The 24358-nt window shown below is 47.1% G+C and overlaps 10 protein-coding genes and 1 non-coding gene across 11 annotated transcripts; 8 read left to right on the forward strand and 3 right to left on the reverse strand.

The window, feature by feature from the left end:
- The first annotated feature begins 1410 nt into the window (after nucleotides 1–1410).
- Nucleotides 1411–1974, forward strand: L228DRAFT_24874 (hypothetical protein). The gene has a single exon (XM_018332918.1). The coding sequence runs from the start codon at nucleotides 1487–1489 to the stop codon at nucleotides 1781–1783; it is 297 nt and encodes a 98-aa protein (XP_018185794.1). The 5' UTR covers nucleotides 1411–1486; the 3' UTR covers nucleotides 1784–1974.
- On the forward strand, nucleotides 1545–1615 carry L228DRAFT_t109. The gene has a single exon. It is a non-coding gene; the product is annotated as a tRNA-Gln (tRNA).
- Nucleotides 1975–7110: 5136 nt separating the features above from the next.
- Nucleotides 7111–9133, reverse strand: L228DRAFT_24910 (hypothetical protein). Its single transcript, XM_018333012.1, has 2 exons — nucleotides 9077–9133; nucleotides 7111–8870 (listed from the first exon to the last, which is right to left on the reverse strand). Exon 2 carries the CDS (start codon nucleotides 8831–8833, stop codon nucleotides 7472–7474), a length of 1362 nt encoding a protein of 453 aa, XP_018185795.1. The 5' UTR covers nucleotides 8834–8870; nucleotides 9077–9133; the 3' UTR covers nucleotides 7111–7471.
- A 219-nt stretch (nucleotides 9134–9352) lies between these two features.
- Nucleotides 9353–11083, forward strand: L228DRAFT_256738 (Scramblase-domain-containing protein; the record flags this gene model as incomplete). The annotated part of the gene is made up of 4 exons (XM_018333940.1): nucleotides 9353–9705; nucleotides 9761–9932; nucleotides 9983–10928; nucleotides 10968–11083. 4 exons carry the CDS (start codon nucleotides 9353–9355, stop codon nucleotides 11081–11083), a joined length of 1587 nt encoding a protein of 528 aa, XP_018185796.1.
- A 587-nt stretch (nucleotides 11084–11670) lies between these two features.
- Nucleotides 11671–12349, forward strand: L228DRAFT_213883 (ubiquitin-conjugating enzyme; the record flags this gene model as incomplete). The annotated part of the gene is made up of 2 exons (XM_018330010.1): nucleotides 11671–11917; nucleotides 12096–12349. The coding sequence occupies 2 exons, from the start codon at nucleotides 11671–11673 to the stop codon at nucleotides 12347–12349; spliced, it is 501 nt and encodes a 166-aa protein (XP_018185797.1).
- Nucleotides 12350–12861: 512 nt separating this feature from the next.
- Nucleotides 12862–13767, reverse strand: L228DRAFT_262919 (DNA topoisomerase IV, alpha subunit; the record flags this gene model as incomplete). Its single annotated transcript, XM_018334451.1, has 2 exons — nucleotides 12862–13476; nucleotides 13675–13767. The coding sequence occupies 2 exons, from the start codon at nucleotides 13765–13767 to the stop codon at nucleotides 12862–12864; spliced, it is 708 nt and encodes a 235-aa protein (XP_018185798.1).
- Nucleotides 13768–13943: 176 nt separating this feature from the next.
- Nucleotides 13944–14186, reverse strand: L228DRAFT_213791 (hypothetical protein; the record flags this gene model as incomplete). Its single annotated transcript, XM_018330005.1, has 2 exons — nucleotides 13944–14067; nucleotides 14116–14186. Coding segments are annotated over 2 exons (195 nt in total), but the record flags the coding sequence as incomplete, so codon positions are not given.
- A 586-nt stretch (nucleotides 14187–14772) lies between these two features.
- On the forward strand, nucleotides 14773–17515 carry L228DRAFT_249925 (oxidosqualene:lanosterol cyclase). The gene is made up of 5 exons (XM_018333195.1): nucleotides 14773–15182; nucleotides 15244–15707; nucleotides 15771–17019; nucleotides 17080–17276; nucleotides 17330–17515. The coding sequence occupies exons 1-5, from the start codon at nucleotides 14931–14933 to the stop codon at nucleotides 17418–17420; spliced, it is 2253 nt and encodes a 750-aa protein (XP_018185800.1). The 5' UTR covers nucleotides 14773–14930; the 3' UTR covers nucleotides 17421–17515.
- Nucleotides 17516–17689: 174 nt separating this feature from the next.
- On the forward strand, nucleotides 17690–19383 carry L228DRAFT_25013 (SGS-domain-containing protein). Its single transcript, XM_018333250.1, has 2 exons — nucleotides 17690–18527; nucleotides 18607–19383. Exons 1-2 carry the CDS (start codon nucleotides 17838–17840, stop codon nucleotides 19216–19218), a joined length of 1302 nt encoding a protein of 433 aa, XP_018185801.1. The 5' UTR covers nucleotides 17690–17837; the 3' UTR covers nucleotides 19219–19383.
- Nucleotides 19384–20948: 1565 nt separating this feature from the next.
- On the forward strand, nucleotides 20949–22162 carry L228DRAFT_223305 (putative carbonic anhydrase). Its single transcript, XM_018330321.1, has one exon. It carries the CDS (start codon nucleotides 21160–21162, stop codon nucleotides 21805–21807), a length of 648 nt encoding a protein of 215 aa, XP_018185802.1. The 5' UTR covers nucleotides 20949–21159; the 3' UTR covers nucleotides 21808–22162.
- A 280-nt stretch (nucleotides 22163–22442) lies between these two features.
- L228DRAFT_262923 (hypothetical protein) lies at nucleotides 22443–24206 on the forward strand. The gene is made up of 2 exons (XM_018334452.1): nucleotides 22443–23208; nucleotides 23570–24206. Exons 1-2 carry the CDS (start codon nucleotides 22643–22645, stop codon nucleotides 23964–23966), a joined length of 963 nt encoding a protein of 320 aa, XP_018185803.1. The 5' UTR covers nucleotides 22443–22642; the 3' UTR covers nucleotides 23967–24206.
- Nucleotides 24207–24358: the final 152 nt, after the last annotated feature.

Here is a 24358-nt window from a genome sequence, read left to right on the forward strand (position 1 = left end):
CATAATTTTTCAATTTTTCGATTGTTTGATGTTTCATTGTTTTGTTTTATAACAGATTGGATATTCATCAAGCTGGAACATTTTTTTTTCTTTCTTTCTTCCCCTTCTCCTCAGTCTTCTCCCCCTTCTCATTCTGCTTTTTGTCATTATCTCTAATAAAAGAATTAGTAAATACAAGACAAAATAAGACATAGTAGTACATACTTGGAGTGCGCATTGCATTTATGTTTGTCGGTCTTTGAGAAAGTCCACCCACATGAGGGACATACCCTCATGTGGGTTTTACAGTATGCTTTATTATTGACAGTTGTGTGTCTGCAGTTACCAGAGAGCTTTTTGGTTATAGCATATTGGATATTCATCGAGCCGGGGGCTGATTTTCTTTCCCTCTTTCTTTTTCCTTCTTTTGTCTTTTAAACTTTCTTTCTCTTTTTGCTTAAACCCCACGACATCTAGTTCAGCAAGAACAGCACAGGAAAATAATCTGGAGCCCTCATTTGCTCTTGATGTGCTGATCTCTGTTCTCTTGCACGCAGCACACTTCATCCCCTTGGACACCAACGCAGACTCCCAACCCCGGCCGTATCACGCCGGGAATGACCTGATCCCTTCAGGCAGACCGTAAGGGTAAGCGGGCTATAGTATTGCAAGTCTGCACCGCCAGGTAGCCACAAATCCGGCTATTAGCTTTCAGTTTGATGCTTTCAATTTTTGCAACAGCGACGTAGGTAAGGGCGTTGGGAGTGTACGCAGCGTTGCCGGTCCTTTCCTGCGTTGGTAGTGTTGTTAATGATGTTGCTGTTTCCAAGTTTATTTCCCCGCGATTCCTGCGTTGCCGGTGTTGCGTCCTGTGCTGCTAAAAGCCCACCCAGCCAATATAGTCAGACTACCTGCTCAGCTTTTTCGGTCTCATAATCTTGGCTTCGCGCTTGTTACTTGCTAGTTACATGTACGCTTCGTACAGCACACAGCGCGGTAAAATAATCTCTCGGATTTCCACTTCCACGGTCACTGAAGTCGTATACGCACTGCCTATTCCTGTTCACAAAACAGCGAAAATTCATTCGCTTTCGCCTTCTTTCTCCTTCTTTCAAAGCTTGTTTCAATTAGTAGCAGTACCCCAATTCAAGGTGAGCAGCAATGTAGCTTCAGAAAAATTGAGACTCAGTATCGATATTTCTCGCAGTTCTATTTTCTGCGTAAATTTAAGTTGTTATATGTTGTGGTAAGCTCGGGTTGATCGCGAGCATCAAACTCCTCCGAAAACCTTTCACGAGATTGCGACCTCTCTGGTTTTTCTGCCTTTCGATCCTCGCTAGTATATCATAGTGCAGAACCGCGCAGGACGAGGAACCACGGATAGCGCGCCAGGCAGACAAGTCCCGTCTGGGCCATATCGCTGAGATGTTCGAGAGCTGAGCAACTCGCCGCCATTTTCAATGCTCACAGACCAGCGCAAGTCAGCAAAACCAAAGCGCTCCGAACCATGAAGTGCGCAGCGGCTTGGTTCATATGTGTTTCATTTGGCCACTGCTCAACCAATTGGTTCTATGGTGTAGTGGTAGCACTTTGGATTCTGATTCCAACAACCTGGGTTCGATCCCCAGTAGGACCTTTCTTTTTGTACTCACAAGCAAACCTAACCTCACTAGAGGGTAAGGTAAAAATATTTTTTTGCAACATGACTTTCTTTCGATTCTCGTCGTTTTTTTTTTCTTTCCTCTTCTTACAACCCTGGCCAAGTGCAATAGACTTTGAAGGATTTGTTAAGAGAAATTGTTAGCTGTCAGCAAATTCAGAAAAATGCGACGCGTCTGACAAGCTCATGGGATCCGCCCTGTGAGGCTGCAGGCTGCAGCTTTGCTGATATGAAGCTGATATGAAGGGAAATAACGTCCGAACAAGTCTTGTAGATACACCATTCGTGGTAAACTTGTGCTTGGAGTTCACAAACAAGACTCCATTTAGTTAGGCCAAGTATGCTTTATGCACAATGGCATGGTGAACATTGACTTAGATGTTACTCAAAAAACCCTCATTCATGTAAAAGGAGTTTGATTGTTGGAAGCAGTGGCTAAAGAGGGGAAACAGTCCCACTCCCCACACAAAAACCCAAACATGCTGATGAAATTGGCATCAATCCTATACATTTGAAGCCTTGGTAGCTAATCCTGTAATGTAAGTACAGTTACTAGAGTTTGTATAGCCTGTGAACTGCAAGGACATCTTTTGATCCTAGAAATCCTTTTAAGTAACGGATACTTATCTGCAAGATGGCAAGGTGCAGCAGTCTCTGCTTCTTCTCGAAAAATTGTGAAAACTAAAAGAAAGTAGTCATCGTCAAAGAAGGACTTCCTTGGCTTTACCATTGGTAACTGCTCTGTTGCATTTTTCGAAAAGCAGGGGGGTAGATAGATGAGAGTGGTCAGCTCTCTGGGTTTTATAAAGTAAACCATAACAAGAAAACGGTAGTTGCCAGAACCTCATCCGTTTCAAGGACGCTGGCAGAGCATCTTTGTAAAGTTCGTCGCCATGCAGCATTTGAAAACTCCGCAGAGCAAGCCACCGGCCCACCGGTCGAGTTTGAAAAATTACCCTTGTGGCGCAGTCCAGCAACCACTGCTGCAAGCGTGAGTGCTGGGGTTCCTCATCGTCTGACACCGCCAACACGGAGCCTACAATGGGAGGGACGCTCGTCCCTTTTTCTGTACTGTTCTGATGGCAAAGGAACAAACTTTTTGTGATACCAAAGGCCAGTATTGGTAAACCATCGACTGGTTATCCACTTATCGTCTGCCGATATAGTCGAACTTCCAGAGGCGAGTCAAGTTACATGCCATATGTGTTCTGCTTTTGTTGATGTGGATATTGCTTTCATGACCATTGACCTCGCTCATGGTAAAACGTTAGTAGGCTTTTGAGATATTCCTTCGGAGAAGTTCTGGAGAAAGTTCCAAGTTTGTTGATATAATGTTCTAAGTAAAAACAGAACGGGCTTGGATATTTAGGGGAAGTCGTGCCGTTGACGCGTTGAATGCTTTGATGCGGCAGTTCAAGCCAAGTGACAAGCAGGCAGGCCAGAGGCCCACAACGCATAATAAGCTGAGCGGTAGCGGTATCTCCTATACACAAACCGCATTGCTGTGATAGCGCTTTTGGAGAAGCTATCTTCCTGGGATCAAATAGCAGGCAGCAGCATTGCCACGTGACATGGGTCAAAATACAAGCCCGAAACCACCAGACATAGTCCTGGAAACACAATGATGACTGCACCTTGTCGGCTTGCCATTGCAGGGTTTCGTATTCCAGTTAAACGACCTCCTTCTATTTCTGTGTTCGTGGTTGCGTCCACACCGTGCTAGCTTGAGCATTTGTGCTAAAGCCAGCGCCCAGAACGATGGTGTCGTTTGAGCGTGCTGGATAAAAAGTTTGAATTCATCCAATCGAGGGAAAAAGCCAAGTTATCAAGTTCGAGTTTTTTTCCCAAGATCTTTCGTTCCTGTCAATAAAGAAGCAGGTTCCGTAAGTTTCTGGATCTTGATGGGCGACAGCAGGACACCCAAGCCAGCGTCATCTCCCGTTTCGCTTGCCTTGAATTTGACCTTTCTCTTCTTCCAAGACCCGGTGGGGAGGCAGCAACTTGTGCAGGGTGTATATAGTTTGTATTCGTTGAGGGTCATTTTGCTCATTAGACATGATACTGCCGCGTTTGTTTGACCGCTTTTTCGGTTTTTATATCCCGAGAACAGTCAAATGCAATACATGGTCTTTTCTTTGTCGATGAGCTTGGTGAGTTCCCCATTTTGTTGCAGGAAGGAAAACGAAACAACAAGACACAACCGGTGATTTGGTTTCAGGTCCTGTTGGTTTCTCATCATCTCATTTTCCCTAGTCCAGCCATGCGGCATGGTTAAGTTCACATTAGAAGATTTGAAAGCTTGACACGGATAACTTCGATCAATTTCTCAAGTCATGCGAAAGCAGTCGAATGCCAATGGCAGAAAACAAAGAAGACATTATCTCAACAAGCAAGAAAGCCCGTTTTTTTGTGTGCAATCAGTCCAAAAAACATATGCATCAAGAGAAGGTCTGACTTGTTGATCTCGCCTTATTAAAAATAAGAAACAACTCGGTCTGGCTCCTGCTTCGTGTTGGACATTCTGTTTTTCCACCCACGATTCATAGAAAGATTGATAATGGTCGCGGTTCATATCTTCCCTTTCGCGAAAAGACTCAAGTGAAGCTTTGTATTTGCCCGGAATGTTTCCCGCACAGGATATGGTGCTGGGCTTTTGATTGTGTTTATATGTCTGAGCACCAGTTTTTGTTTTTGTCTTTGTCTTTTCATCTCCTGATCACGTTGTAGCGTGGAGAGCGTAATCGCTGAGTGCCTGTAATTTCAGCGAACCAGGGCTCTAAATTTCCCATTTGGAAGGGGCCAAGGTCCTGCTTTTAGACATAGGAGCTTTTATCACCAACTTTGTTGACATCCAGTTCTGTGGTTTCCTTTTGCTTTCGCTTTGCGAGGACTCGAGGAGCTGGCTGGCAATGACACAAGAACCAGGAGACTAGTTCCTCAAGATTTACGCTGCCTATGAAAAGCCAATAAGCAATTAAAGTGAAATCGAAGTCTCAATTGAGATGCATTGACGCCGAAAATCGGTCAATGGATATGACTGGTCCGGAGTCCGGACGAGTGTGTTTGTTATGCGTCGTTTGTGCTCAAGTTCGTCTTTTGACATCATTCTAAATTCGAATTAATATGAATTTATTGTTCAAAGTTATCAGCGATAAGGTTTTGAAGAATGTCCAAAGAGCGCTTCTGTGTGGGCCATCAGCCACAGCTGGTATAATGTTCTGCAAATATGAGAACAAAATCATGATTTTCGACGGTTGACTCTGAACTCGTAGTCTTGTTAATCAAGGGGTGTCTCGTTACCCCGGATCCTGAGATTTAGAATGTTGGAAATGTCGAGCTGCGAGTTGCTGATTGACAATCACTTCTTCAGTTCAGTGAGGTCTTCGAGCTCTTTTTGGGTTTGGGCAATTCAATTATTTGAAATAAACAGAAAAGCAAACCCTGCTCTGTACCGTCTGCAGTTTAAATGTCCGTATTTGACTCGTGAGCTTTCGACCAGCCATGATTTGGCCGTCTTGTAAGCTCCTCTGGTTGTTTGAACTCCGATATTAATTGGAAGGATGTACTAGCTTCAGTCCAAGTTGTTCTCCATGGAGGATTCAAGTTTATTTCTTTGAATGCTGACCTATATGTGCAACGCAAATTTTTATTTTCCACCCGTCGGGCCTTGCTCTTCAAGTCCTCGAAAGAGCTGTGGCGCTCTATTAATACACGGAGACAACAAATGTTCTTTCTTGAGATTCTCCGCAGCAGCCCCAGCGGGAAGCTTCAAAACCACGCATCGCGATCTTGTATTCATTTGACTTCTATACAACATAAAAGATTTTTTGTAGACTGAATCTTCCCGGATTCCCGCTGAGAAGACACAAGAAAACCAAGCGTTCCAATTATTCCATGCTGTGCTTTGGCCTTGCAGTGTTTTATTTTGTCCCTTTTGAAAGAAAATTGGGTGTTTTTACTTTATTTCGTTCATCATCAACAGCTGTTGGAATTAGGCTGCTCTTATAATGACGAGTTGAGAACCCATAACTTGCTCAATTATGATGAGCCTCGTGTTATCCCTCGGATTTTCTGCTGACAGTACTGAGCCTTTAATAATTTGGCGAAACAGGGTTGGTAAATAATTTTCTCACAATTCCTGGGCAAAAAAGGCAGTATACCTTGAAGGATCTCAGTCTCTCTCTCTCTCTCTCGTGTTTCCAGAAACGAAAACGCATAGCGGCATACCAACCAACGGCTGGCCTGAAAACAAAGAAGTTTTCCAGGTACAAAACCGTGATCGCTTCAAGATATGACGTTCGGAGAACGAAAAATGGGCAGAACTGGTGACTGCATGAAGCAGCCACCAGCAGCTGTTCTCAACGGTTCGAAGCCTTTGTAAAAGTTGAATTGGAAGGAATCGGAGTTGGTAGAGGGTTGCTTGATAAAAGCGCTTCGATTTTTCGCCGTGGCTGCTGTCCATTCCGATTTTGGAAAGCCTCGTTGGTGGCGAGAAGTTATCATTTCTTATTTGACTTCTTTGACTGAAGCCAATGCTTAAGTATTAATTATTATTTAAGTTATGAGTATCGAATGAGATTGAAATAAGACCTAATTATTCTATCGAAGCGATTTTCGCAGCCGCATTAGGATTTGTAATTCTTTCATTCGAGGAACCGCCATCTTGGAGCCTCGACTTCTCGTGACAAACAAGAAAAGCACCATGCCTCAGGATGGGTTTTGTGAAGCCTGGAAAACTTTCTCTGATAGGCAGTAAAGACCAGGCGGACCACGCAAGGACGGGGTTTGATGAAATGATAAAGAAGATATTTCATATTATGGAAGTTATCTGACAAGTAAAGTGTTTTTCGTGTTGAGGTGTTCTAATAATATGAAGTTCTTATGCCGCACTGAAAATTGAAAGAAAAAAAAATCATGATCTTGCGGCCGGGCGACAGGCTTTATAGATGCCGTGGGAGTCAGGTAATGCTGTGTTGAACGATAGTGACGAGTTCGAGTGACGCTGTGATATTAACGTTCGTGGTGACGCTGTGTGATGAAGGAACTGCAATGAAGGTATAGGTGCTCGACAGCCGACACGTATCTTGTCAAATGGAGTGACGAAAATCATTAAATACGCGTCTGGTGACGGTCGGAATCAGATGATGCCAACCCAAATCACTAAGAAACAATATTCAGTGTCTTTAGTCACGCGCAATGCCAGCACCCTCACACGGAGTTGAAGAGTTTGCATGGAGCCTAAGCCCTTTCCACATAGATCACGAGACGATGAATACCATGCCGAGAAGCAAAGTGACTTAGAATAAGGATTGTATTGTGCGGGACAGTTTATACCAGCTAATATCTCCTATCTGAAGGATAAAAGTAACCGTGAAACCTCAAAAACTGCTTCTCGCACAAAGAGACCAGCAGTTGTGCCACCCAGTCAACACGGTTAATTGCTTGAATCAAGCAAGGTTCGGACCAAGTCTTAGGATCCGTGAATCTGGCATAGTATGGCCTTGTGAGACAAGGATTTTCCACCCGACGGAAGAATGGTCGGGCTTTGAGGTTTGCAAGACCGGGGTCCCACGTTAAGACTGTATGGAGAAGGTGCTTTTATCTCCCAGCGCGTGTCGAAATGATATCCACTGGGCTTGATGAACCAGCTCTCGGTGGGTACACATCCTCAAGTAAAGTGTTTCCGTTTTCCTTGAGCATTCCAAGCACTGTTCCTCTGGCCGACCCAAGCGACGGGATATGCTTTGTGCTGAGTTCAGACTTGTTATTATAGTTAACGATACTTAATGACTTCATTTGCGGGACGAAATCCGGTTATTCGTTACCGTGTAATCAATCCCTGCTGCGGTTCGGGATCCATCTCTTGAGACTAAACTCTCGAATGCGGTAGCATTGTAAAGCCTCAGTAATATTGACGGTCCCCGAAAGGTCCGCAAGAGAGCTGGGAGGCGGGATGTCAACGTAAACGAGAACGAGGTTTTTTCGAACCTGGCTCTGAACACGATTGACGCAATGCAACCACCACCACTGCTTGGACTCTTTTGCTACAGTTTGCGACTTTCGCGACGGTTCAGACCAGTATGGATGAGAGTATGACGGAAGCACAATCAAGGCAAACTCAGCATGAGAAAATACCGGTCCGCGATTATACAGGAGATAATCAACGGCAAATTTGATGCCAGAGCGGACCACCCAACCGAGAGAGCGAAAGTGATGATAGACGACATACGAAATAAGAAAAGGATCATCTGGCTGCAAATCGGCGATAGCCTTTGGTGGAAAGTATGAATGTTGACGGCACATAGTGAACAAGGAAGAGGTGGAGATTAGCTGGCCAGTAGCTTCGTCTCGTACGCGGAGCGTGCCAAGACCATACGTAAGAAATAGCGCTTCCTCCAGAGTCAATTGAAGATGCTCCTGGTCAACAATTGGCTCGTCATCGCCAATGGTTGGTCGTGCAGCGGATGCATCGTTCTTCAAAGGGCGTGGATGAAGCTCAGACTCAGAAAAGCGAACGCTTTTTTTCGCATCGCCGGCTTCGCCGAATCCAGCCTTCTCAGGAGCCGGAAGAGCATCGACCGGACCATTGACGGCACCACCTTCGGTTGGTTCGCCTTCATGGCTTTGTGTCTCAACGTCCGGCTTGTGGACTTCTTCCCCATCCTGCACATTGACAAGCTTTCCCTCTTCCCGAAGCTTCTCCTCGATGGCCTCTCTCTCCTTCCTAGCTCGCTCCTTCTTGAAAGCTCTTCTTTCAGCTCTCCGCTTCTGGGTCACCTCTTCACTGGTCTCTACAGCTAAGAGACCTCTTCTCCGCTTTTCGCGGTCCATCCAGGTCGGCTCACTTCGACTTAAGCTTCCCTTGCCAAAGAAGCCCTGCTCCCAAAGAGCGCGGACAGTTGCGGGATCGGCGACATGCACTGATCTGGTCTCATTGGAGAAATACGCCTCAAAGCATGGCTGGGGATGCGATGGAGGGGCTGACAATAGGTGTGCAAAGAATGTATACGCCAAATGAAAGAGAGAAATAGGATTATTAGGTACAAAAGTTGGCAACGGATATGTCTTCACCGGAATAGGGAGTGCATGGATCCGAGCATAATTTGGCCTTGGCGTCCGCGGTGGACGCGGCGCTGGTTTCTGATCGCCAACCGCCTGCGGCGGCAAGCTGTCTGCAAAGACAGCCGAAGGCATTGTTAATGTACACGCATAGCTAGCCTACAAGAGCAAACTGTCATCATTACGTTAGCATATTACTGCGACCAGCAATGATGAAAGCAAAAGAGTAATTTTGAATCTGCCTCAGATACCGTTGTAGTCTATGAGAATAGAGCCAACATTGAGAAGCGACGTAAAGTCAATGTCGCCCTCTAAGCATCAAGTATGGTGTCATCACAGCAGTGTAATAAAGTAATTGAAAGAAATAATAAAACTCACATTTGTGTGACCTCACGTCACGTCGTGCATAGAATCATTTCATGATGAGTGTCGAGCTGAAAAGAAAGAAAGCTCTGGAGCTTTTTGTGCGGAGGGAAGAAAAATATCGCCTCGGCTGTTTCCGACCCACCTAAAGCAACACTTTGTTACCCGGCAAACATATTTGTCCAACTGCGTCACCAAACTCATGCCCGAGGGCCTTAATACCATTTCAATGGTTTTTGGGAGGTTTTGAAGCGGTCAATGAATTGCTTCTCACGATTTAAACGACGGAAAATGCTTCTACCACGTATAAGGCAATCTCTTCCCCGGGTTTCAAAGGCATTTTATGCCACTTCAGGCCCTACTGGGCCTCGGAATACTATTCGACGACAAGCGCCAATATCACGGCGCCCGATTCAACCACGGCATGAGGCACCAGGGCATGCACCAGAAGAAGAACCCTCCAAAGTGGAGGGGGTCTCTGAAGCTCTTCGATCGGCAAGCGCACAAGAGAACTCGCTTCTGTCTCCTGTTCATATACCAGAGGATCCGAATAGTGTCTTGAACGAACGCCACCCGGCTGTTGGGATTTTGGCTAATTCCGCCATTGTAGTGCAGAGGCAGTTGGAATTCATGAACGTCATGCTGTACGCTTCAATGAAAGTTATGATTTTCGGGGTATATTGAACTGATTACATCTAGGGGATTTGAGCAAGCAAACAAATATGTCATCATGGATCCCCAGGGAAATCATATTGGATACATGGCAGAGCAAGAACTAGGAATGGGCAACATGATGGCCCGGCAGTGGTTTCGTACCCATCGGAGCTTCACAACGCACATTTTTGACAAACATGAGAAGGAGGTTCTAAGGGTGAGTTTATTCGCGTAAGGCGAGGAAACAGATGAGCTGACGAGAAACAGTTCCACCGTCCTTTCTCCTGGATCAACTCCCGTATTCGTGTTTATGACCCTCTTGAACCTAATACAACATCATATTCGCCAGCCACGGCCGTACAAAGCTCAAGCCCGGGATCATTGAGCTCGGAGATCAACCAAACCCAAGCTCAAATTTCACCCTTGGCTCTTTCGGACATGAGAATCATTGGCGAGGCACATCAACAGTGGGCGCCTCTGCGGCGGAAATATAATATGTTTGTCTTTCGAAAAGATGACGGAGCTCAACAACCTAATGCTGCACATCCAGCTGCAGGCGACCTCCCTCTCTCAAACCCTGTACAATACCAAAGTACAGGGAAAGGTCCTAATGTCGGGGAATTTTCCCAGTTCGCCTACGTCGATGAACCGTTTTTGTCCTGGGACTTCTCCTTAAAATCTCATGATTCTCGTCTGATTGGTTCCGTCAATCGCAATTTTGCCGGTTTTGCTCGTGAATTCTTCACTGATACCGGCGTCTATGCCTTAAGAATGGATGCTGCCGGTCTGGCGGATGAACCGCGCCATCTCATCTCGCAAACGGGTCAGAATTCGGTAGTAGGATATGACCATAATGCTACCGGCATGACGCTTGATCAGCGAGCCATCATGCTTGCTACGGCTGTTAGTATCGACTTTGACTATTTTAGCCGTCACTCAGGCGCCGGCGGTATGGGTTTCATGCCCCTCTGGTTCCCGGGTGGGGGTGAGGCTGCAGCTGGCGGTGCAGCTGGAGCCGCTGGAGAAGTTGGTGCTGCGGAAGCTGGTGCAGGTGCCATTGGCAATGCCGGTAGAGGCGCCGCAGGTATGGGCGAAGGTGCTATTGCTGGTGCTGGAACTATGGCTGGTTATGAAGCAATGAGGCGAGGCACGAGCAGTCAGAGCACGGACGATGCTTCTCCGACGTCCGATCAGGGGCAGCCGCCCCCGCAAGGTTATGATCCAGCGCAGGGTCCACCTAACGGCCCCCAAGAGGGTGAAGAGGTCTGGGGAGAATGGAATCCTTGGCAAAACGGGCAAGATGGATCCTCTGGTGGCAGTGGCGGCGGGGGTGGAGACGGAGAATCCGACTGGAGTGACTGGTTTTAATACCGCGTAAAAGCATATATACACTAAATCTGGGTCAGTGGCTTAAAAGATGGACAGGAGTATCTGGATGGGCAACGGCGTTTAACACCTTGTATAGTAAGCAGTCGCGAATTCCGTACATTCATATAGTCATATAGCTTTTGGCGTTTCATATACCCATGTTCTAATACTAAAGGTCTTCTTCTTTAAAAAAGAAATAAAAAAAAATACCAAAATATCTTCATTAACTTCAGCGGTGTTTCACCTATACATTATGCTTTTCTGTAGTCGGGCGCTGTTCCAACTCACCCTCACCGCCTTCGTCACCATCCGCCACCCGCTAGGTTTCCCTAAACTACCACTAAAGTCCACCCCACCACATCACCGCCAAGGTATATTCATCTTCTAGCATCACCGTCGTTATTCCCAAGTCATCGCAAGAAACATTATTACTTGATTTACCCCCGTAATACTTTCACCGCCTCAGTATCCTCGCATTTGACCTTTCATACGCTTCAGCCTCTCAAATCTTCCACCTCAGCCGCGACAACGTATCGCCTCTTCTATACGATAGTAACCCCCGAACGCACATAAACACAAACCACACAATGAGCGCCTCCGTCGCAGCTAAGCGTCTCTTTCAAGAGTACCGGCTCCTGACCAACGACCCGCCAGAAGGCATCATGGCTGGTCCGGTGAATGAGGACGACCTTTTTTCATGGGAAGCTCTAATCCAAGGCCCCGAAGGCACGCCATTCGAGGGTGGCGTATTCCCTGCCATTCTTACGTTTCCCAAGGATTATCCTCTCGCGCCACCGACTATGAAGTTTACTTGTGACTTGTGGCATCCGAACGGTACCCCTTTCCTTCACCCCTCTTTCTACATGTGAACACCGACAAGGCTTCTTCATGCCTACCTACTTTCAGGCCCTTAGGTTGCGCCGCTCGTTTTGTTCCTTTCTTTCTTCTTTCTGCAGCTAATGCTACAAAGGTCGACGATACAGTCCCGCTAACACCTTGTGCTATATTCTAGTCTATCCCTCCGGTCTAGTCTGCATTTCTATCCTTCATGCTCCAGGGGACGACCCGAATCATTATGAGCACGCGTCAGAGAGATGGAGTCCGATTCAAAGCGTGGAGAAGATTTTGATTAGCGTCATGAGCATGCTGGCGGAACCGAACGACGAGAGTCCTGCAAATGTTGAGGCAGCGAAGATGTGGAGGGAGCGGCGGAAGGAGTACGAGGAGCTTGTACGACAGAATGTGCGGAGAGGGTTGGGGTTATAAAGGATGAGTGTACGATAAGCATCGGCATATTGGAATAATGCGGGAAAGGGGCAGGGCATGACCCATGGAGATGTAATTATTCTTGAACTCCTCTTGGAAACACCAGACCCAAGGGTTGGGGGAATTGGGGCTTATGATTGGGGCGCGCGATTGCATATATGGGGAGATGGCCTCGGCGTTCTTTTTCGTCTGGGAAGATTACAATTTGTACTGTTGGAAGACAGCGTTCCGAATCTCTTAGCCTTGAGAAGCTTGCTTGTAGATATTACTGGCATTGTTAAAAAGGCAATGTAGAGCAAGGACGCCGGAAGGACATTTCATTTGATATCACTCTATGTTTATTTTCAGCTAGCTTCCGTCGCTGCAGAAATGCTTGGATATAATGCTAATGATCGGCCATGAAACCCCGATTCTGTGCATCTCCGATGCGAAACATTCGCTTGTAGCGTAGCACACGCAACGCTCTCTTAAAACTTATAGAGATGCAGATAATAGTGATAATGCCAAATATCTCAAACCAGCGGAGTATTTTCCAGCAATTTCTCTTCAAGCCAAGCTTCTAAACTCATTTGCTGGTCACTGAGGATCTGAATTTCGGCCTTGACATTCAGCATGAGCATCACTTGTAGCTCTCTTTTCCAAGCGGTAGCCTCATCTTCAACTTCGACATTGTCATGCCCAGAAGCGATGTTGCAATTCGCAACATTGGGCAAGCCCATGGAAGATGCGTTATCCCACTCAAGCATTCTTTTGGCTCTGCGTCGATCTCTAGCGGTTAAATGGAGCAAGCCTCTTTCAACGTGCGTTTGAGACGTTTTCTCCTCATTTGCCGCTAAAGCAATATCATTGTCAGAAGGCACTCCTGTTCGATCAGGTCTCATGATATCACTGCTGCGGAGGCCAATCCAGTGGATGTTTGGACACAGCAAGTGTGGATTCTCATGCCTGAGCGATTTTGATCCGTATCTGTAAGTCGAATATATGGCTATGCCATCGGGATCAAAATCCACCAAGCAGTAAATGGGGACAGAAGCCCTCGCTGGATGATCAAGCTGGCCTGGGAGGTTTATATGGTCCTGGAGATAGCAAAGAAATGACCGAGTGAGAATGTCTGGATATCCTTTCGCCTGTGCTTACAAGTAATAATGCTTTAGCAGAAGTGTGGACGAGAGGATCGGTGAACGTTCAAGGAAACTGACTGTGACTAAAAGTCCCAAGCCTATAGGGCACTTTCGCCAGAATTGTGAGCTTGCCAATGAACGAAACGTCGCCTGTTGCTGGCTAAGCTGGCTTGTAGAAGGCTGCTCCAGCTGAGATAAACGCACCTCCTTTTCAATCACTAAAATCCACCTGAGTTGGGCAATGTCAATGTCAGTAATGTCTCGCACGTTGGGGATCAGCACGCCCTTTGTCAACATGTCCCTTTTAGTCTTGCTACAGTTTACTTCGGATCAGGATCTAGACCTCTATATTCGAACTGGCATTGATATCACTCTCGTTGGATTGTTTGGCGATAAGACATCCGACCATGAGGCCCTTTGCTGCCGCACTCTTGTTGGAATGGTCAGCCAATTGTGCAATAGGAATTCCTATCTTAGGGCAGTCCGACCACATTGAGCGCAGCTCGAGGGACGTGAAAAGTGAAGGCCAGGTCGTCAATGAAGCGGTCCACAACGCTCTGCTTGATGAATAATTTGGGGTCCTTGTAGAAGATATCTCTGCGATAATTAGAATTAACTGGGTCCATCAAACAAAGCATCTCGCACCGTTTCGTCGTTATTGTCCTTGTCACCAATGCTTGGTGCATCAGATCGAGGATCTTGACAAACACAGCTATCACATCATGGAAAGATCAGTAAGTTCATTGGCGTGTTATGAAGGGGGGTGATCACTAAATTTCCAAGCTTCTTTCGATGTCCGGCCGGGAAAGCTGATGCTGTTTCATTTTAGCTCGTAGTGGTCATTGAACAACTAATTGCACCCACTTCTGCACTGTGTGCGTTGCCCTTGATCTGAACGGTATGGTGAGTGTTTTTCGCTCACCGCGAATTGAATCCAGAATTGTATTGATGATCGCTTCAATCTGAGAAATGACGAGTTCATTGCTAGCTAAAAGCTCTCTCTGTGCTACACTGTCTTGTCGTCCAAGGCGACGTTCTGCTTCCTCGCAGACATATTCGATCGGCTCAAACGAGCCGTCTGTGGAACAGTCATGCATTTTAATCAGCTTAGGCAGTAAGGGCAGTCTCTTGTGATGTACTGTGGTGTATGCTTTGAGAAGAGCAAGATGTTTCTCTCTTGGAGACAACAACTGGACCTTCGGATCAGTGCGCTAATAAGGTTTCTTTAGTTCCCGCCAAGGCAGCCATTCAGCGCGACTGCTAAACTGTTGAACTTCCTTAATAATAACCCGATAAGTTACTCCGTAAGCTAAGCTGCGAGATTAATCAACTGCGGTGGAACCAACCGGAGACTCGGCGAAGCGGGAAAATCAGGTACATTTCCACCCGCAAGGCTGCAACTTGTGAGCGCCTCGAGCTCCTTCATTTCTCTCCAACTTCATCCTCCTCTTCATTCAACAATGGCCGATTCAAAGCCACCTGCGACGGTCGAGCCGGCCAGCGAGACCAATGGCAATCAAGATTTCGTCGTTGTCAATGAGTCTCCTGCCGATAACCTGGCTTCGTTCTTAGCTTCTGAGATCACAGACTACCGTGGCTGGCGGCTACGGGATGAGCGTGGAAGAAACACTTGGCACTACCTAGAGACAGAGGAGCAGCGGAAAGAATGGCCTCAGACTATTTCTGACAAATACTTTCTGGGCCTGGACACTGTAAGTCGAACTGCCACGACTGCAGGCTGGGAGCAAACATCATTTGACAATCACTGTATAGGATCTTCCAGCCCTTGAACCCGCAAAGAAGCCGACTCAGTCAATTAACAATGGTCTCTCATTCTTTTCTAAACTTCAACTGCCCCCCGGAAACTGGGCATGCGAATACGGCGGTCCGTTGTTTTTGCTGCCAGGTCTGGTCATTACCTGGTATGTCACTGGTACACCAATCCCGGCGTCGCACTCGACCGAAATCAAGAATTACTTGTTCGCAAGACAGAACCCGGAGGATGGAGGGTGGGGATTACATATCGAAGCCGAAAGCTCGGTTTTTGGAACAGCAATGAACTACGTAACACTGAGACTGCTGGGTGCGGATGAAGATGATCCGAGGATGATCATGGCCCGGGCAACCCTACACAGATTTGGAGGCGCTGTCAATGGTCCGCACTGGGCCAAGTTCTGGCTTAGCGTTTTGGGTGTCTGCGAGTGGGATGCAGTCAATCCTGTCCCTCCAGAGCTTTGGTAAGCTTTCTTTGTCACTCCTCGTATTTGTTGAGTAGATTCCTGACGGGTTTGACTTGCTAGGCTACTACCTGACTGGACGCCAATTGCGCCATGGAGATGGTGGATCCACATGCGACAAGTCTTCCTGCCCATGTCTTTTGTCTACTCAAAGAAGTTCTCCGCTCCGCTTGACCCGTTGACACGACAGCTAAGAGAGGAGATCTACACGCAATCATATTCCAGCATCAATTTTGCCAGCCACCGCAATAGCATTTCTGAGCACGACAACTTCCATCCCAAGACATGGATACTCAATACGATTAACTGGGGTCTTGTCAATATCTGGAACCCACTCATCCGAGTCAAGTCTTTGGTCAAGAAGGCTGAAGACTGGGCATATGAGTTGATTAAGATGGAGGATGAGAATACCGATTACGCCAATCTCGGACCTGTTAATGGCCCGATGAATCTGCTGTGTTGTTACATTCACGATGGTCCAGACAGTTACTCGGTACGCCGTCATCGAGAGAGAATGCACGACTTCCTGTGGGTCAAGAACGAAGGCATGCTCATGAACGGCACCAATGGTGTACAAACATGGGACACCTCTTTCCTAATTCAGGCCGTGGTGGATGCCGGTCTCGCCAAGGATCCCAAGTGGAAGCCAATGCTCGAAAAGGCATTGGAATTCTTGGAAGACCAGCAGATCAGAGAAAACTGCCCCAAGCAGGACGTCTGTTATCGTCAGCGCCGCAAGGGTGCCTGGGCTTTTAGTACAAGAGACCAAGGATACACCGTCAGCGACTGCACATCTGAAGCTCTCAAGGCTGTTTTGATGTTGCAGAAGGCGAATGGATATCCCCAGCTAATCTCAGAGCAGCGAATGAAGGACGCGATTGACACTTTGCTGACGATGCAAAATGCTTCTGGCGGCTTTTCTTCTTATGAACCTACTCGAGGCTCCGAATACCTGGAATATCTTAATGCGGCAGAGGTCTTTGGCCGTATCATGGTCGAATACGATTATCCCGAATGCACGACGGCCGTTGTCACCGCGTTTTCTATCTTCACCAACTACTATCCTGATTATCGTCGAAATGAGATTGAAAAGTCCAAGGAACGAGCCGTCAAGTACATCCGTCGTGCCCAGCGCAAAGACGGCAGCTGGTATGGTAGCTGGGGCATCTGTTTTACTTACGCAACCATGTTTGCCCTGGAGAGTTTGGCTAGCGTCGGCGAGAATTTTATGAATAGCGAGAAAGTACGAAATGCTTGTGGCTTTTTGCTCTTGAACCAGATGGATGACGGAGGTTGGGGCGAGTCTTACAAGGTTTGTACATTTTTGACCTCATTGATTAGCCTGAAATATTTTGGCTGACCCATTTCATAGAGTTGCGAAACTGGCAGCTATATTCCCTCGATTCGATCGCAAGTCGTACAGACCGCTTGGGCTTGTATTGCTCTCATGGAAGCTGGGTTCCCGGAAAGGGAACCTCTTGAAAGAGCTATCCGGATGATTATGAGTCGACAGCAATCGAATGGCGAGTGGCTTCAGGAAAATATTGAAGGTGTTTTCAACAAGAGCTGGTAAGTCTGAGGCCTTGATTTCGAATTTACGGAGAAATGCTCACTGTTGATAGTATGATTTCATACCCGAACTACAAGTTCATCTTCCCTATTAAAGCCATGGGCATGTTTATTGAGCGGTTCGGCGATATTGAAATTTTGTAAAAGCATAATTTCGCGTGCAAAAAAAAAGCGCTTAAGCATATATTACCGGTATATACATTTAATTATAGACTAATATCTTCATTAAGAACACGGGGTGATAGATTGCAATATTGTGAAATCCAAGGAGGCAAGTAGAGGCGTCACTGGTGTTTCTCGCGGGCCCTGCTCGCTGGTTCAGGAGATCGACAGTCCTTATCGATAAAGCTCCCCGCCATACCTTTTCCTTACCCGGCGCCATCACGACTGTGTTCCAGAACCTTCAGTTGACTTGGACCTACATTTTTCAGCTTCACACTGTTTTCTTTGCTCTGAAATAATTCTTCTCATTCCTGATTTCCTATCGCAGAGCTGTAAATTCAATATATTGAACCATATCTCCCTTGCTTCATAGCTTTATCTCGGCTGAGACTCCTCAACATGAATCAAGCAGCTCGCGGCGCTGCTGCTCTCTCTGCGGGCGAATATGCTGAAGCAGTCAAGCAATACACGGCTGCGCTTCAAACTAATCCAATGGCTGTAGACTACTACATCAAGCGGTCTACTGCATATCAACGTTCGTCACCGGCAAACTACAACTCTGCCCTGTCAGATGCCGAGAAAGCGGCCGTGCTCGCTCACAAGCGGGGCAAGCGAGAATTGATTGCACAGGCTCAGCTGCGCAGAGGAATAGCTTTATTTGGTCTTGAGCTCTGGGCTGATGCAGGCTTCTGCTTTGATATTGTGCGAAAATTGAACAAGGACGAGAAGAGTTTGACGATATGGGACAGTAAAGTGAAGTCAAAACTGGCTGGGCTACCAGAGGATGACGAGAAACGGCACGCAACCTGCCTTGAGGTGCCGGATATTAGTATTGATGCGCCCTCAAATGATGTGAAAGAAATTCCATCTTCCAAGATGCTTGAGGACAACGCAACGAGCGGCAGCACATCAGTGAACATTTCTTCAGGCGCAGGTCCATCGCAGCAAGAGAACAAGCCTGAGGGCGTCACGACACCCGCTAGCAAGATTCGGCACGACTGGTATCAAACCAATGATAGTGTGACCGTGACGTTACTGGCAAAGGGTGTGCCAAAGGATAAGGCAGTAGTAGATATTCAAGCTCGTTCAGTGAGTAACAGCTGCCCTACACTCCTCTCCCTTCACTTCTCTCCCAGTCCGTCTTGAAGCCACAAGCTAATAATTGCAGCTAACGATATCCTTTCCGCTGCCCGGCTCCTCGACGTATGACCTTTCACTCGACCCTCTCTTTGCACCAATCGACCCGGCGACGTCGTCGTACAAAATCATGTCGACAAAAGTTGAGATCATTCTCAAAAAGGCCGCTCCTGGTCACAAATGGCATTCGCTTGACTCTTCTACGTTGGACCGATCTGCTGATATCACATTACCCACTCGACCATCTCCTGGGAAGCCTGCTTCGGGCGCAGCTTCTGCTCCGCAGAGTACTGTTCCATCTCTTGGCCCATCATACCCAACTTCTTCTCGCAGTGGGCCCAAGGACTGGGACAAGGTCGCTGCGGAGCTCTCCAAGAAGCCGAAGAAATCAGAGAGTAGCGAAAATACAAAAGACAACAAGGAAGCGGAGGATGAACTCGACGACGATGATGGCGGAGACCCCGTCAATGCATTCTTCAAGAAGATTTATGCTAGTGCCGACCCTGATACCCGACGGGCAATGATGAAGAGTTATCAAGAGAGTAATGGGACAGCGCTGAGCACTAATTGGGCCGAAGTTGGAAAGAAAAAGGTCGAAACCAGTCCTCCTGATGGTATGATTGCCAAGAAATGGGGAGAATGATTCTGGTCGTCAGATGATCTCTAGTCGGCAGCATTGCGCGATGTCCATCTTTTTGTTCTCTTTCTTAGTTTTTCTCCCTTTCATGTCATTTAAAAGTATTTTGTTCCTTTAGTGCCTTGGTTGGCGCAAGTGTCTTTTCTTTACTTTCTTCCTGCTGCTTTTGACTTTTTTCTATTTCAGTTCCATTTGATCCCAGCCGCTGCTCCCTTTCTATTTCGTGTCACTTACGATGGATATAACCCCCGAACTTTTGTACAAATAACGCCTTTCTTGTTCATTTTTCAGTATCATCTGTCTCAGCATAGTTTCCCAGCAAAAAGCGTTACGATATGTTTCGTTTACGGCTTCATGGTATTGTTAATGCAATTTTCTTATCTTCTCAGCATCGTCCTGGCGCCCGTCATGCTTTTTTTGTTTTTCCAGCTGTCTCTCTCTTCTATTGGAGAATCATCCGTTATGTCTTATTTTTGTACTGTTTCCCGTCACCATCTCAAATACGATATGGACATCTTCCACCAGATCAGCCTTCAGGTCATTTAAGAGTGGTTGCGTCTGGACATGAGTTTAGCCTAAACAAAGAAAGAAAAGGACAGGTGCTTTGGTACTTGAGAGGAGGGTAACAATTGGTGAGCCACGGTGTTTTGTTGCATTTCACGAGAGAAGCGAAAATCATACCTAGACCGAAGGACCAATTGCGCGTGATTAATAAGCAGCCTCCCACCACACAACTGACGGAGAGCTGCCAACATGCTAGTTAGTTAGAGTGACTGTACGGACTCCGTGGATCTTGCTCACACCAAGCACGTCTGTTGAGGCCAAGATAGAGGACTAAGTTAGTGTGATTTCCCACAGCAACAGTTTAGTGCAGATAGTGTCATAGTTAATTATTCCCGCGTTTCCCTCTATTACAGTGACTACGTAGTATTCCCTCCCCCTTCCCAACGCCTATCGGAATTTCGGATTTCCCAAAAGCTGCCAAACAACCAGTCTAGTCCAAACTAAGATTTTTTTCTTGGTTGCTTTTTTTCTTGACTTTTTTCTCTTGCGCGACAAATTATACTTGGCTACTTGTCCGTACCACTACTACTACTACTACTACTACTACCGCCAATCTAGACAAGCTACGACATTGGCGGCAGATGCAGTCCCAATCACAGTCCCTGACCCGCCAGCTCCGATGTCTCCGCCGTCTTCAACCAGATGGCGGGGCTCTGACCCCTCGGAGATCTATAACCACTGCTTTGCATCACCACCAACATAATAGACGCACCCTCGCCTCTTCCTCTTCCTCTCCTTCTTCTTGCTCACCTTCCCTGTCATTAATTTCTTTTTCTTGTACCTATCCTGTATCTCTACCTTGTGTAGCACAAAGCAATCATCGGCTTTTGCACACTTATACTCGTCGCTGCGCTACATCCTCCGCCAGCGGAACAGTCTCATCTCTCTCATCACCTACAGCCTCCTCGATACGCTGCTATCACTCTTCGCGAAGCTTCACCAAGCTTTCACCAGCTTCCTTGCGACGCTTATTAGGAGTCAAGGAACAATCTCCTGTGACGCAAGTTAAGACGAATCAGTCTGACCAGTCCAGCACACCTACTGCGCAGAGAACACCACCGCCGCCGCCGCCGCCGCCGCCAATCAAGATGAGCAACAAGGGTACGTTGTTCCTTTTTTCCCTAACTTCTTCTGCTTCCTTTTCCTCCTCCTCGCATGTATCTATCACATTCCCCCTTTGGTCCGGCACGCGCAACGTGCGCTATTATTTCTTGGCTTGTCATCCACACCCCCCCCTCCCTTCTTCCGGCAACTGTACATAGCCGGCATGTTATTTACCTTCTTCTACAACTTTTCCCTTGCCCTAAAATCCTCTTCACAACTCCCGATACAACTTTGCTCCAGATTGCCTTTCCTTCGCGTTTGCGCTCTCTCGTCATCATCATGACTCACGGCAATCCAGACGTCTTTGATCTTGCCCTTGCGCAAAACAAGTCGTGGGCTTACCGCACCGCGGCCGAGGACCCCAACCTCTTCCCGTCGCTCGCATCTGGCCAAAAGCCCGAGATTCTCTGGATCGGATGCGCCGACTCTCGTATCCCCGAGACGACCGTCCTGGGTCTCAAGCCCGGTGACATTTTCGTGCACCGAAACATTGCCAACATTTTGCACCCCGGCGACGTCAATGCGCAATCCGTCATCGAGTACGCCGTCGTGTACCTCCAGGTCAAGCACGTTGTCATTTGCGGCCACACCTCGTGCGGAGGTGTCAATGCTGCGCTGGGCAACAAGAAGCTCGGCGTCATCGACACATGGCTGCACCCGCTGCGCTCGTTGCGCATGCAGCACAACAAGGACCTTCGTGATCTCTCTCAGCCCGAGGCCGCGCTCAAGCTCGTTGAGCTCAATGTGCGCAAGGGTGTGCAGGTGCTCAAGGAGAACCCCGCCATTATCGATGCTGTGCGTGAGCGCGGCCTCCAGCTCCACGGTATCGTCTATCAGGTCGCCAACGGAGAGCTCAAGGAGCTCGACACCTCGGACTCACCCGAGGATGAGGCCGACCGCAAAGCTGCCTTCCAACTGGAGCCTTAGATTCATTTCTTTGCATGAAGATGACACTGTCACATCTTCTCTTTGGGTATCGTGCCGAGATATTGTCTCGTCCAGCGTTTTGATCAGCTGCGGATATCCTGTTTGCCGGGTATACCCCGTGACCATGTCATAACCATGTACTTTTCGTTTCTCTAGCTATTTTCTTTTTATTTTATATTATTCAATCGGGATTGGAGACACTGGTGGGTTACAGGAGTGTAGGAGCGTTGGGGGCGTAAGTCGAGTGTCAGCAGAGGTGCATCAGCACATAAAATATCTACAACTATAAACGTTAGACCCGTGGCTTTTTCCTTCTCCACTTATATATTATTAATAATCTATTTTCAATGAATCGCATCGTGATTTCAATTATCATAATAAATTTAATTCTGAAGTTTTATGTAGAAATAGTACCGTAATTATCTCGTAGCGGAGTGGAGTTTACTTAACTTACGGCTATACAACATCTGTAACTAAACAGACGGAGAGTGGCCAATCCAGCGAAGGGTGATAACTACAATACAGCAGATACGGCTATTCTCCCTCTGCCGAGCTTACCCCACTGTTTGCCCCTTGGACCCTGGCCCCCACTTCCTCTCCGCAGTGTCACCACCAAAACATTACGTTATTGTAGTCATCCTTGCTACACTTCCCCTGCACTTCTTCCCACAACCCTCTCTATCGTTCTCTTCCTGTCTATCTTACACCAGTAGCCAGATCCTTAACCATTTCTTACAGTCGAAAGGTCCCTCCCTTTTCTCCATTCTAAGCAACGCTCCATAATTAAATAACCACAATTGAAAACCCCCAATACCCAACTCCCTTGTTAAACACAATGTCCTCACCTGATTCATTCTGGCCTCCGGGGTGGGATCGCGAGCGACTACTCAATGCCACATCAGCCGAACTACTCACTCTTCCCGACGAGCAGCGCTTCGGCATGTTTGACGGCATCCGCGCTACTCTCGGGGAAGAAGGTCTCCAAGAAACACGGCAAGAAATGAGTCGACGATATAGAGCACGTCTTGCTGCTGCTGCTTCTGCCGAGTCTACTGCCCAACAACAACCTCAGCAACAAGAAGTGCCACAAGTCCCAATGACGGACGAAGAAAAGCGACTAGCGCAGGAACTAACCGCTCCGTATATCAATGTTCTCGACAAATTGTTCCAGGGAAACCCGTGGGAAGAATGGGGGTTTGTCGTGTTTCAATGTACGGGATACGCCAAAGAGCAGCAGCAACGTTGGACGGCATTTAGACAGCGCTGGGACGAAATCATTAATGAAGAGACCTCACGGCATCGAGGCACCTCTCCTCGTGTAGATGAAGCCGTTCGATTGATTCGATTTCAGTGGGTGTCGGATCCATCCTTGGACGGTGCGTCCATGGGTCAAGTCGCAGAGTAGGTTTCCCTGATTTGATTACGTTTCGTGCTTTTTCTTTCCGCATGACCTATCCCCAGTTTCGTCGTTGTTTCAATTATCTCATTAATATTTGTCTTCTCTTTTTTGCGCTCATTAAATTTACTTCATCCTTCCAAGAACTTTGTTTCCACCTAACCTTTTTATTCCCATGTTCTGTTACATGCAACAAAAGACGAACCTTGTATATCAGTTTGTCCATCTTTCCATTCTCACCATACGACGAAATCCCCATTTCATTGGATTTCTGGGACCTACCTTACACACCCCTCGTCAAATCCGACATAACACACTGGCAAACTTGGGGGAAGGGAGAAAACTAACATGATCCAACCAAAACAGACGCTACAAGAACATGCATCTCCCCCGCGGCTTAAACAACTCCATCTGTCTAGCTGTGACTCCTGCATCATTAGACTCGGTACTCACGTCACCGCTGCCATCATCCGCGCCACGCTCCAAACGGGCCAAGATCCCCTACGTCGTAGCCGTATCCAAAGAATGCATTGACCCGCCAACTCACCAAGAAGAGGAAGAAGAAGAAGAAGAAGAAGACATTGCAGGACAAGACTTTAAAGGCTACTTCAAGGTAGCAGTCGAGTCTCTCCTTCAAGAGCTTTTCCCGATCGTGGCGCTGGATATTACGGACCTGTACAAGCTCGCGGCAAGGTTGCGAAGCGATGACGATATTTGGTGCTCGCATGATAGACGGGGAGTGCATAGAGTGTCTAGTGTTTAGTTGATTAACTTGACTTGTCTTAGCATTGTCATTTTTAAAATTGCTGATCTAGGGGTTGGATTGTCGTTGCTGATACTCTGTATTGTCGGCGACTCGGCATACATGATTTGCTTGAGAGGTTCTATTCCAAAGAAGTCATGATATATTTCTTTTTTTTTATATATTTGCTGTATTTCACGCAATGCATTTATCGTGCAAAAAATTACTGATACACAATAGATAATGACATATATGACTACTATTTGACATTTTGTTTTAAAATGAAATGAATAAAAATGACGAGATGTGAATATGCTATACCAGGAAGCGATATCCCCCACTGGAATCCTGGAATCTGGATCCTGGAATCTTTTATTTCCTCCTCATACCAAATACCGACGAGCACGCGTGAG

Source organism: Xylona heveae (assembly GCF_001619985.1).
Source record: "Xylona heveae TC161 unplaced genomic scaffold L228scaffold_10, whole genome shotgun sequence".
Classification (NCBI taxonomy): Eukaryota; Fungi; Ascomycota; class Xylonomycetes; order Xylonales; family Xylonaceae; genus Xylona; species Xylona heveae.